This window comes from Apis dorsata, unplaced genomic scaffold (genome assembly GCF_000469605.1).
Source record: "Apis dorsata unplaced genomic scaffold, Apis dorsata 1.3 scaffold_217, whole genome shotgun sequence".
Lineage (NCBI taxonomy): Eukaryota > Metazoa > Arthropoda > Insecta > Hymenoptera > Apidae > Apis > Apis dorsata.
The window spans coordinates 578,188-588,713 of record NW_006263500.1 but is presented as its reverse complement, the minus strand read 5'-3'; the positions used below and the strand labels follow the sequence as shown (position 1 = coordinate 588,713).

Sequence of the window (10,526 nt, the reverse complement as noted above, 5' to 3'; positions counted from 1 at the left end):
ATGATAGTGTACCATCATATAAAGCACACAAATTTATTATTCATTTCTTTCTTTTTTTCTTTTTTTTTTTTAATGTTTATCATTTTTAATAAAAATAATTCTAAGTACCTTGTATAAAATACATTAACCAATGTACGTACATATGTATACATATATATATAATATATATACGTATATATATAATTTTTATTACGAAAAAAAAAAAAACAAATGAAATTCATACTTCATCTCATAATACAGAAAACACACTATCGTTAGAAATTCACTGCATTCCCGCGTATCCCGGAGCAATAATCAAAGAGATTATTGAACCTTTTTGTATCTGTACAAAAATATATGTGTGTACACATAATGTCTTATCGATTCTTTGACTTACAGTCTGTTTTAAATGAAAACGTAACATGTTAATCGTTGATGATGCATATTAGTTTAATTATTTTCTTATCATTATAATAAAATGAATTCTGTTAACAGAATTAATAGAACAATCATTATCTTTTAACGATCACTAATAATAGATTCGTTAACAAAATTCATATCATGCTAACACCGACGATACACATGGTATGTTTCGATATGCAAATATTTAAAACACACTGTATATGTCGTGTCATCCCATACATAACATACATTTATAGTTTTAATTTATGTAAAAACTCAATGATCAATTATCTGGTTTTTTTTTTAACAAGTAATTATACAAAATTTCTTGTACTGCTAGCACAATTTCATAAACTCACAATAAAGATATCTTTTTTACATAAAGATATCTACATAAAGATATCTTTTTTTCTTGGTATATCGTGCGAAAAATCATATTAATAGAGAGAGACACGCATATAACATTTTTGCACGAAAGTAAAATGGACTATATATAAAAAAAGAAAAAAGAAAAAAAAGAAAAAAAAAAAGAAAAAAAAAAAGAAAAAAAAGAAAAAAGAAAAAGAAAAAACAAAAATCAGCTCAACATTACATTAAAAAATAACTAAAAAACGTAGATATCAACTAATACATGAAACATGGTTTTGTACCAGAGTTAACATTAGATACACAAATTACATCGCATAATTTATTCACTTCAATAATAGTGATATATTTCTTACTTTTTCAATTTTGTTTTATCAAGAATGAGATCCATATTTATAACATTTACAACATTTATAAAACGATTTATTACGGAATATACTTATCATTATATATATAGTATAAGTTTTTATAACGTTTAGAGATTTTATAATACTTTAATGTACAAAATAATAAGTAAGCTTTAATTATACTACATTGATGCATTACATCATGTGAATGTGAATGTTAATAATGCAGGAATTAATGTAGGATAGTTAGTAATCAGTTTTAAATATTTATAACTCAAATTAATGTTGAGTGTATAAAATGAAATTATGAGCATACCAAAGTATAAATCATCAACATATTAAATATTACGAAATGTAATATAGTCACAGAAAAATTAAAACAAGTATTTTTATATGTTAACCAGTTGAAATTATAAAATTAATGTTTTACAATACTACAAATAGATTTTACATTATATAATGTATATTTTTTAGGCCATTCGGAAGTTTTTCACTGATATCAATCATATCACAATATAAAACATTTGTCTAAGTATTCATGACAAAAAATGAATGTGACATAAAATGAAAATCAGATAACTTGCAACTTACAAATTACATAAGTTGTACACTCTGGTCCAAAATCCAATAATTCCAATTAAATTGTTTCAAGAAGATAGATATGCTATGTATCTGCGTGTCAATTCTTTCTTTATACAAATTGTAACTTATTTCTACGTTTCAATCTAATTTCTTATGTATATATGTATAATATCCGTATCTTAATACACACATATCTCAGTCTATCTGTACATACTATTTTAGCGCAAAAGAAGTTCTCTTGCACCATTACAATAAAAAGCCGATACAAAAACCGACGGAATCTTCCTTTAAATAGAAATAATCTGAGATGACTTTTTTGTCACATATTTATCGCCATCACTAATTTTTCTCTCAACATAGATCGCCCAAATCATTAGGTCAAATTATACTCTTCTTTCCTTCCCTTAGTTTTTCTATATCTTTTCATATTTTACATATGAAAAGTATACATTCACACTATCATATTATATAAATAATGTTAACGCATATCATTATTACTTAACAGTCATTGGTCTCTGTATTTTCTTTTCCATCAACAATCGCAGCACGAGATAAGAAATAAAAATTATAATGGGATGCAAAATATCTATTTTCTAAAACCTCATATAAACCACAAAGTAGTATATCACGGTTCATCCGCGATACCTGATCTGTATAATATGTAATACGATTTAGAAGATTTGTTTTCAATTGGAATCGTGTACTTAATTCATAATTAACATATTATTCTGGATAAAAGCAAGCAGGTTTTAATGTTATAAATTAACATTAAATATCAATGCATGAAATTAATTTTTCTTGAGTATAAATGTATTGTGCTTGAACAATAAATCTTGATAAATATCTGTTTTATCTTAGAAAAATAAAATACAATGCAATATAATACATACAAAAAATGATAGCTTTGCAAAGCATATCAAATCAAAATAAAAAAATAATATTCATAGTCGTAAAGATTACAATCCGACTGCATTATAATACTTTATCTCCAATATCCGCTCGCAATAGTAATCAAACGGCATCTGATAATCTGCAGTACCAATTGACTGAACGATGATTGTAGGTAACATTAATTGTCGGACTGTGTAAATTCCCAGTCTAAATGACTTGAAATTGATAAACATCCTAGCCTTGTACAGAGCTAACAAGGCAAAGTAGACTAGTAAGTCCTGACGAAGGATGTGGTTTCTTGAATGTCTGCTTCACTATCTGTGCCCTGGTATCCCTGAGATTGAGAAAGGGAAAGAAGTGCATCCAGGCCTAATGATTCAGCTAGGGGATCTGGCGCTCTTGACTACAGTATAGACAACACAAAAGAAATATTGCACTAAAACTATAATATCATACACTACTTAGCAAATAAAAAAACTTAAAACATCAAATAAGTGAAATCAAAAATTGGGAAATAATTAAAATTCTGAATAATCAAAATACTACAAGAGAGAAGATTAATAAGGCCACTAAGCAGCTAAAAATGTTTCCTACTTTATACAATTCTAATGAATACGAATAAACTTATTTAATATAAAAGTTATAGCAATTCCAAACATATCAATATAAACTTACCACTGAGCTATGCTCTGCCTCCTTACAATTACTACATATGTAATCATCCTCCTCTGCAATTTCTGTACGATCTAATCCAACACAGTGCATATGAAACCAACCTTCACAGCCGCCATCACACTGTACCCAATCAACTTCTCTACCTACATAAATATAAATATATAAAACACTACATAATATATAGAATATATAGGATATAATAATTACATTATTATATTTTTATTATATTTATATTAAAATATTTTCCTACCACCAGGTCGCAAACAATTGACAGCCGCACAATCATCTTCTTCATCTGAAGTATCCTGTTTAGTTTTTTTTCTATTACCACCTCTTTTTTTTGGACCTTCTTCACCTTCTTTGCGTTTCATCTAAAATTTATATTTTAGTATCAAAGTAAAATTCAATTTTTAATTTTATTTAAAAATATTATTAAAAATATTATTTATAAATCTTAATTTAAATTTTAATTTAATAATTTATAAATTATAAATTATATTTATAAATTTAAATACTTTTCGAGGTCCACGTTTTATAGGCACTGGAGAACCTGCCGATTTTTTTTCCTTCTGTAGTCCTTTGCGTTTAGCTAAATTTTTCTCTTCCATTTTTTGTCTTCCAAGTTTTTTTAGTAATTCAAATTCATCGGATTTTCTTTTCCTTCCGCGTTTTTTAACATCTTTTATATCTTGATTCAAATTAGTTTGAACTTCTTCATATGATGCATATTTTCGAACTGTACTCGGACTATTTGTATGACTTAATATACGCCAAATATGTTGCGTTTCATCAAGTGCAACTTCTAATAAATCGCCTTCCATCATCAATTCTTCTAAACGTAACCTTGCTGTTTGTGAAAGTACAACAGCAACTTCTGTTGTATCGTTTGATTGCGTTTTACGTTGAATTTTGGATACTGAAAAATAAAATATAAATATTATGAATCTTCGTTTACATCATTTAATTTTTATTATGATTACGAACTTACTATAAGAATATGCATGTTCATTACTGTTAAATGTACTACAACTTGGTTCATCATCATCAATAGTAACAACATCATCATCATCATCCTGAAATATATGATATTATATATTCAATTACATATAAAATATATATATCTTAGACATTGTTCTATATTCTAATATATAATATTATACAAAGACGACTAAACATACCGCAGTACTAAGTGCACTATCATCTGAATGTACACCACTAAGCGGTGCTATTGCTTGTACTCTCTGATGTAATTCAGGATTATTTGCTGCTTTTTTTAATTCACTGCTGATGATCTTTTCTGTCTTTTCTCTTGCTGCTGCTTCTACTAATTTTTGTGATAGCACAGATAATTTTGCTAATGCTGATGAGATTTCATCCGTAGCTAATGCTTGTCGGGCTCGATCCTATTCGATGTATGTATACTATGTATATTATGTATATCATTACATATTATAATATAATTCATTAATCTTAATTATTATGCGAAACTCACCTGCCAATTCATTGCACGTTCCGTTAAACATTGTAATGCCTCACCTTCTGGTAAACGAATCGGAATTTTTTGGAGGCTAACTAAAAGAGCCAAAATTGTTTCTAACCGTGGTCGCCGTGAACGTAAACAACACGGACATAAAAATTTAATTTCCCTTGACATTGGAAATTTTCCTTTATACGATGTCTTTGGCAAAGGTACACAATTTGCTAAAATTAAAACAATATATTTCAATTAAAAATTATAATTAAATTCAATTATTTAATATCTATATTTATTATAAAGAAAAAATATTACTTACAATGAAACCAATCTTTACAAAGCTCACATTGAAGCATGAGTCCAAACCTTGGTCGACGACAAACGCAATATCTTGAATCATCTATTTCAGTTTTCATTAAATTTCTTTCTCTCAAATTTCGCATTGCTTCCATTTCACGTTGTTCAGCTAATTTAAACGCAGCTACAATGGTTGCTGAATCATTGGAATCATCCAATTTTGTATCACAGACAAAGACAGGTCCTACAGAATCTTCATTTTTATTTTTCTTAGCTTTTAACGCTTGTATACCAACTCCAATTCGTGGTGACAAAGCTTCCATTAAAGTATAATGTGAATTTTTCCTTAGGAATGTTCGTGCTGTTCTTTCTTTCCAAGTTTTTGCTTGTGAAAGTGTAGATTCTAAAATAGGAAGAGCATCTAGATGCAATGGAATATTTCTGCCCTTTTTAATTTGATCATCTAATGTATTGTAATATGGAAAATTATCTCTTGCTTGTATTTCTTCCATCATTTTTGTCCAATTTTTTGCTTTATTTAGTGTATCTTGAAGAACATCTAAACTTGGTAAATAAGCTTCCACTTTATCAGCTTCATGGATAAATTCTTCAAGAGATGCAATAGTTTGTCTATTTTTTGTATGAAGATATAACTTTGCTTTCTCTTCCCAATTATCAATTGCAAGCATCAATGCTTGCAAGTCTGAAAGAGTATTTTCTATATTTAAGTTAGGAGGCATTGTCATACCCTTTTCAATTAATTTTGCTAAATCATCACGATGTATAGATTTTGGATCTTCTTGAATAGATTTTACTTCTTCAAGCCATTGTATTTGTGCTAATTTCTTCAAATTATATAAATTAAAACAGATATTTAATTATATAAAATATATAAAATAAGAATATATTTTTAAAAAAGGTAAATATATTAATATATTGCTTACATGTTTTAAACGTATAAGTTGAGGTAGTTCAATGCAAATAGAATCTCCAAAGTCAATGCATTTTTCTAACTGTTCAATATTACAATCATCTTTACATTCTAATTCTTCTGCTTCCTTTTGAAATTGTAATACTTGATCAAGTATAAATTTTATCCCATCAGATTCTTTAAGTTCACAACATAAATTTGTTATTTCTTTATAGAAAAGAGTTAATTCTTCTACTGTAAGCTTGTATTTAGTTTCAACAGATTGTCTAGTTCTATAAAAATATAAAAAAATTATAAAATAGTTATAAAAGAGTTCAAATAATTTTATTTAATACAAATAATAATATTTATCATGAATAGAAATTAAAAAGCTTCATAATACCTGGTACGTTGTTTATTATTCAAAAGTTGTTGTGCAACACTTGCACATTTTTCAGCATCCTGCACAGCAGTTGTTAAAGCTGTAAGCAATTCACTTTCTGGAAATTTTTTACTTTCTGCTTCATTTAGAAGTTCTTTTAATTCATTTAATTCAATTTTATCATTTTTTTTATCAGGATCCATTGCCTCTTTTACTTTTGTTACCCATGAGTCAAATGACTCTGCTTTTAATTTTAATTTTTGTAGCATAATTGGTAATTCGTCTAAAGTATAACGATAACGTAATGTATGTTTTTCTGGAGGACAATCACAAAGTTCTGTGAAATGTCTTAAACAAACTAATTGAGAACTTTGGCATGAACATGTAACTGCACTCAAAAAACAAGTTGTTTTGCACGCTTCACACTGTCTCTCATCATCCGGCAAAAGTTCAAATGCTTCTCGTTCTGCTTCTGTTACACCCTGAAAAATATAGTTTTTAACACAAACATCATTTATAAAACAATTCGTCATTCTTACATTTTAAAAAAAAATATTAAAAATATTACGCGGAATAAGATTAATAATGAAACACATGTATCCATCTGTGGGCAAATAAACTAAGATAGAAAAAATTTTTGCAAATATACAATTTATTTAAAAATGACACTAATATTTTTCAATAAAATAAAAAAATTATAAAACTTTTCAAATGAAAATATAATGAAAAAATATAATGCCTGTTTAGCATCATGGCAAAACTTTAAAAACATAACCTCTATTCACCAATGAAAGTTATATAATCAAGATCAGAGACACACCAAATAGGTATCAACAAGTCAAGGTTGATAACTAAAGAACGATCGCACTAAAAAACTATTTTAAAGATAGGACTGCAAGCTAACCAAAAATAACAAAATATGAAGTCATTAACGACGATTATAACGTCGACAGTGAAACTACGATGTCCAATGGTTGGTAATATCAACCGCACACACGTCTTTCACCGCGTGTGCCCGCATGGTTACAATTATGTGTGTGCCAACGTATGCATGTAATATTGTATGTATAAGTTTGTGAGGGAATGTTTCAGCATATACTATACTGTTTGACCTAAATATATTAGTTTTTACATTTAAAATTATAATCTAAGTAAAAAAATGAATTTGATAGTAACATTTAAATATTTATGATAAAAAATTTTTAAATTTTAATAAATAAAAAATAAAATGCTTACAATAATTAATAACATAATTATATATATTAATTATAATTTATGTATATAATATATAGATATTTCATTTTAAATATACATTTCTAATATATATAACAAAGTTAAAAAACATTCAATTATCTAAAAAATGTAATAAATATTAATATACTTACCCATTCCAGCAAATTTTTTCGTAACTTTTTCTCATCATCTACCATTTGAAGCATATCATGGTAAGTTGCAGTTGCAATTCCTATATCTAATGAATCTGGATCCAATGACATTTTGCATACCAATTCATCATGAGAAAATACACAAAATCGTCTTAAATTCGAATAATGCGTTATACATTCTCGTCCAATTTTAAGCTATTAAACAAAATATATAGATATAAACAGTATAAATTAAATATAAATTTATATATATATATTATCACTATAAAAACTTAGAATGATAATATACCCAATCAGCGGGAGCAAAATTTACAGCTTCAGCAAAATTATATCCTTGATTAAAACCTGCATGATATGCTCTTGGAAATGTCACTACAAATTCCCCTGCATGTTGATCAGTCCTGAATACTGGAACACCTAAAAAACCAAATATAAATATTAATGATTAATTAATATAATATTTCATAATAACAAAATAAGAATAATTTTGTATTACCTTCATTTGTTAAAATATTTGGATTCATGATAGTAACCAATTGATGAAGTAAATCAGGTTGACTATGAAACAATTCTGGTGCAGCTGATTTCATTGATTGTTCAAATCTTTCTGCTTGAGAACCAGGTACACCATACCATGTTTTTGGTTCTCCCCAATGTAAATAATTAATGGAGTAACTCCAATGGTCCTCATTATGCCAACAAAAAGTTGCAAAACACATTCCAACATACATCCATGGTACTTTCATACCACTAATATCAGCATTAATGTGACCTAAGACACTTCCACGTAAAACAGGTAAATTATTTAAGTTCCATGAAGATTCAGCATATTCTTGATCACATGTAAATAAATTAACGCTAGTTTTTGTTGGAAATCCAGATCCATGATCCATTGTATGTAAATCTGCTCCATATTCAACCGTTACATCTTCATCAATTGAAGAAACTATTCGCCAAAATTCTTTTTCTACTAATGATGTTGGCACCATCTAAAAAATATAAAATAAATATAAAATATAAAATATAAAATATTTACAAATCATATTATATTTTTTTGTGCTTTAGATGACATACATGTACAGGCATATTAAAATAATCGCTTTTAAATTGATCAGCCATTTCTCCAAATTGTTGAAGAGTATATTCTCTTTGTGCTTGTTCAAATCCAAATGCTTCCATTGGCTTAGAAACTTCTTCAGCAACACATTTTGGACACCTCCAATCACCTTTTGGTATTTCTGTCAATGGTGGCATAAGACAAAAAGTATGATAACTATCATCACATCCATCACATAAAAGCATGTTTTCTTCATTGTCACCTCTTCCACAATTATGACATATATATTTTGCCAACTATAAAAGTATATATATAAATTGAAAAAAAAATAATTTTTATAAATATAAATTATAATCAAATAATGTATAATATGTTACTTACTGGATCAACTTCATAAACAAGTTTTACACCTCTAGTTTTATTAGATTTTTTTCCTTCTTTGGTATTAAATCCAGCCATTTTTGGACCAGCTCCATAAAATTGTAATTTTTTAAGTTCTTTACTATTATCCTTATCATCATATTGTTTATTTTTAATTCCATCTTTACAATCATTATCAGAATCACATTCTTCTTTACAATCTTCTTGTTTAATAGATACTTCCTGTTTTTCTTCTTGACCACTAAATCTTTTTGACCGACGTGAGAATTTTTCAGTTGGAGGTTTAATTTGTTGACGTGATATAATTCCATGTGGTTTATAATCTCGATCTTTCTTCTCATTCACATTAGAATCTGGTTCAATTTTCTGTATAATTTAACATACAAAAAACATGTACATTGATTTAAAAAAACAATTTATAACAAAAAAAAACTTACTATATCTGTCAATGTCTTTCCTTGTTTAAAGACATCAAATGGATATAAAATACGTTCATAATGATTTTTTAGAATACTTCCAACACTGCGTCCAGAAGGATAACCCAATTTATTTGCAATTTTTGCCCATCTTCTTTCCCTCGTTACTGTATCAATTCCACCTAAAAATAATATTTAATTAATATATCAATATTTCAATTAGATATAAAGAATTAAATAAACAAACCTTCATCAGTGACTATTTTATGTAAAGAATATAAATCAAGAGCTTTGCGTTCAACAAGAGGAATTTTTAAAGATGAACCTTGAAGTTCCCAAAATTTTGCAATTTGATCCAAGAAATTAAGCTTTATCCTAGTCTTTGCCTCTAATTCATTTAGTCTTTGTATTCTTGGAACGAATTTGAATTTATCAACATCAACAGCAAATGGTGGCTGCCAATTCTAAAGAAGAAAGAAAAGAAATTTATTTCCATATATTGTTTCTTTTTACTTGTATAAAATATATTAATATTAGATATAAAATCATAATAATAATATAGTATTATTACATAGAATTAAGAATTAGTAAATAATATAATAATAATAATATGATATAAAGTCATAATAAATTAGTAGCAAATATAATATAAATATAATATAAAAATAATTAATTAATAAAATAAATTTAATGTAGTATATAAAACAAAAGTGTATATATTTTTTATTTATTTTTTTATAATTTTAATATTTTTAAACATATGTTATAAATTTATAATTTTTAATGTATAATGTATTAAATTTAAGTATCTAAATTAATATAAAAAAGAACACAAATAATATATCTCGCGAATTAGGTATATATATAATAATACTTATAAGTCTTCAGATTTAATTAGCTTAACAAAATATAAATTTGTAATGTGCAATATAATAATAAAAATATTACAAATTACAAATTTTCTATTGATATTCGTCTAACA

At 26.6% G+C, this 10,526-nt stretch overlaps 1 protein-coding gene across 2 annotated transcripts in view; it reads right to left on the bottom strand.

Moving 5' to 3' along the window:
• Window positions 1-1,535: 1,535 nt before the first annotated feature.
• LOC102678502 (lysine-specific demethylase lid) overlaps window positions 1,536-10,526 on the bottom strand; it is an 11,909-nt gene continuing 2,918 nt past the window's right edge. The window contains exons 2-18 of one of the 2 annotated variants that reach the window (XM_006615197.2): window positions 9,792-10,008; window positions 9,566-9,726; window positions 9,129-9,494; window positions 8,765-9,043; window positions 8,187-8,679; window positions 7,980-8,107; window positions 7,691-7,885; window positions 6,327-6,787; window positions 5,958-6,216; window positions 5,036-5,858; window positions 4,735-4,943; window positions 4,421-4,645; window positions 4,231-4,315; window positions 3,758-4,158; window positions 3,493-3,613; window positions 3,243-3,385; window positions 1,536-2,901 (exon numbers count right to left, since the gene is read on the bottom strand). In XM_006615197.2, coding sequence (XP_006615260.1) covers window positions 2,836-2,901; window positions 3,243-3,385; window positions 3,493-3,613; window positions 3,758-4,158; window positions 4,231-4,315; window positions 4,421-4,645; window positions 4,735-4,943; window positions 5,036-5,858; window positions 5,958-6,216; window positions 6,327-6,787; window positions 7,691-7,885; window positions 7,980-8,107; window positions 8,187-8,679; window positions 8,765-9,043; window positions 9,129-9,494; window positions 9,566-9,726; window positions 9,792-10,008 — 4,632 coding nt within the window. In that variant the 3' untranslated portion in view covers window positions 1,536-2,835. Of the gene's footprint in view, window positions 2,971-3,242; window positions 3,386-3,492; window positions 3,614-3,757; window positions 4,159-4,230; window positions 4,316-4,420; window positions 4,646-4,734; window positions 4,944-5,035; window positions 5,859-5,957; window positions 6,217-6,326; window positions 6,788-7,690; window positions 7,886-7,979; window positions 8,108-8,186; window positions 8,680-8,764; window positions 9,044-9,128; window positions 9,495-9,565; window positions 9,727-9,791; window positions 10,009-10,526 lie in introns of both variants that reach the window. The other variant, XM_006615196.2, reaches the window with a different exon arrangement.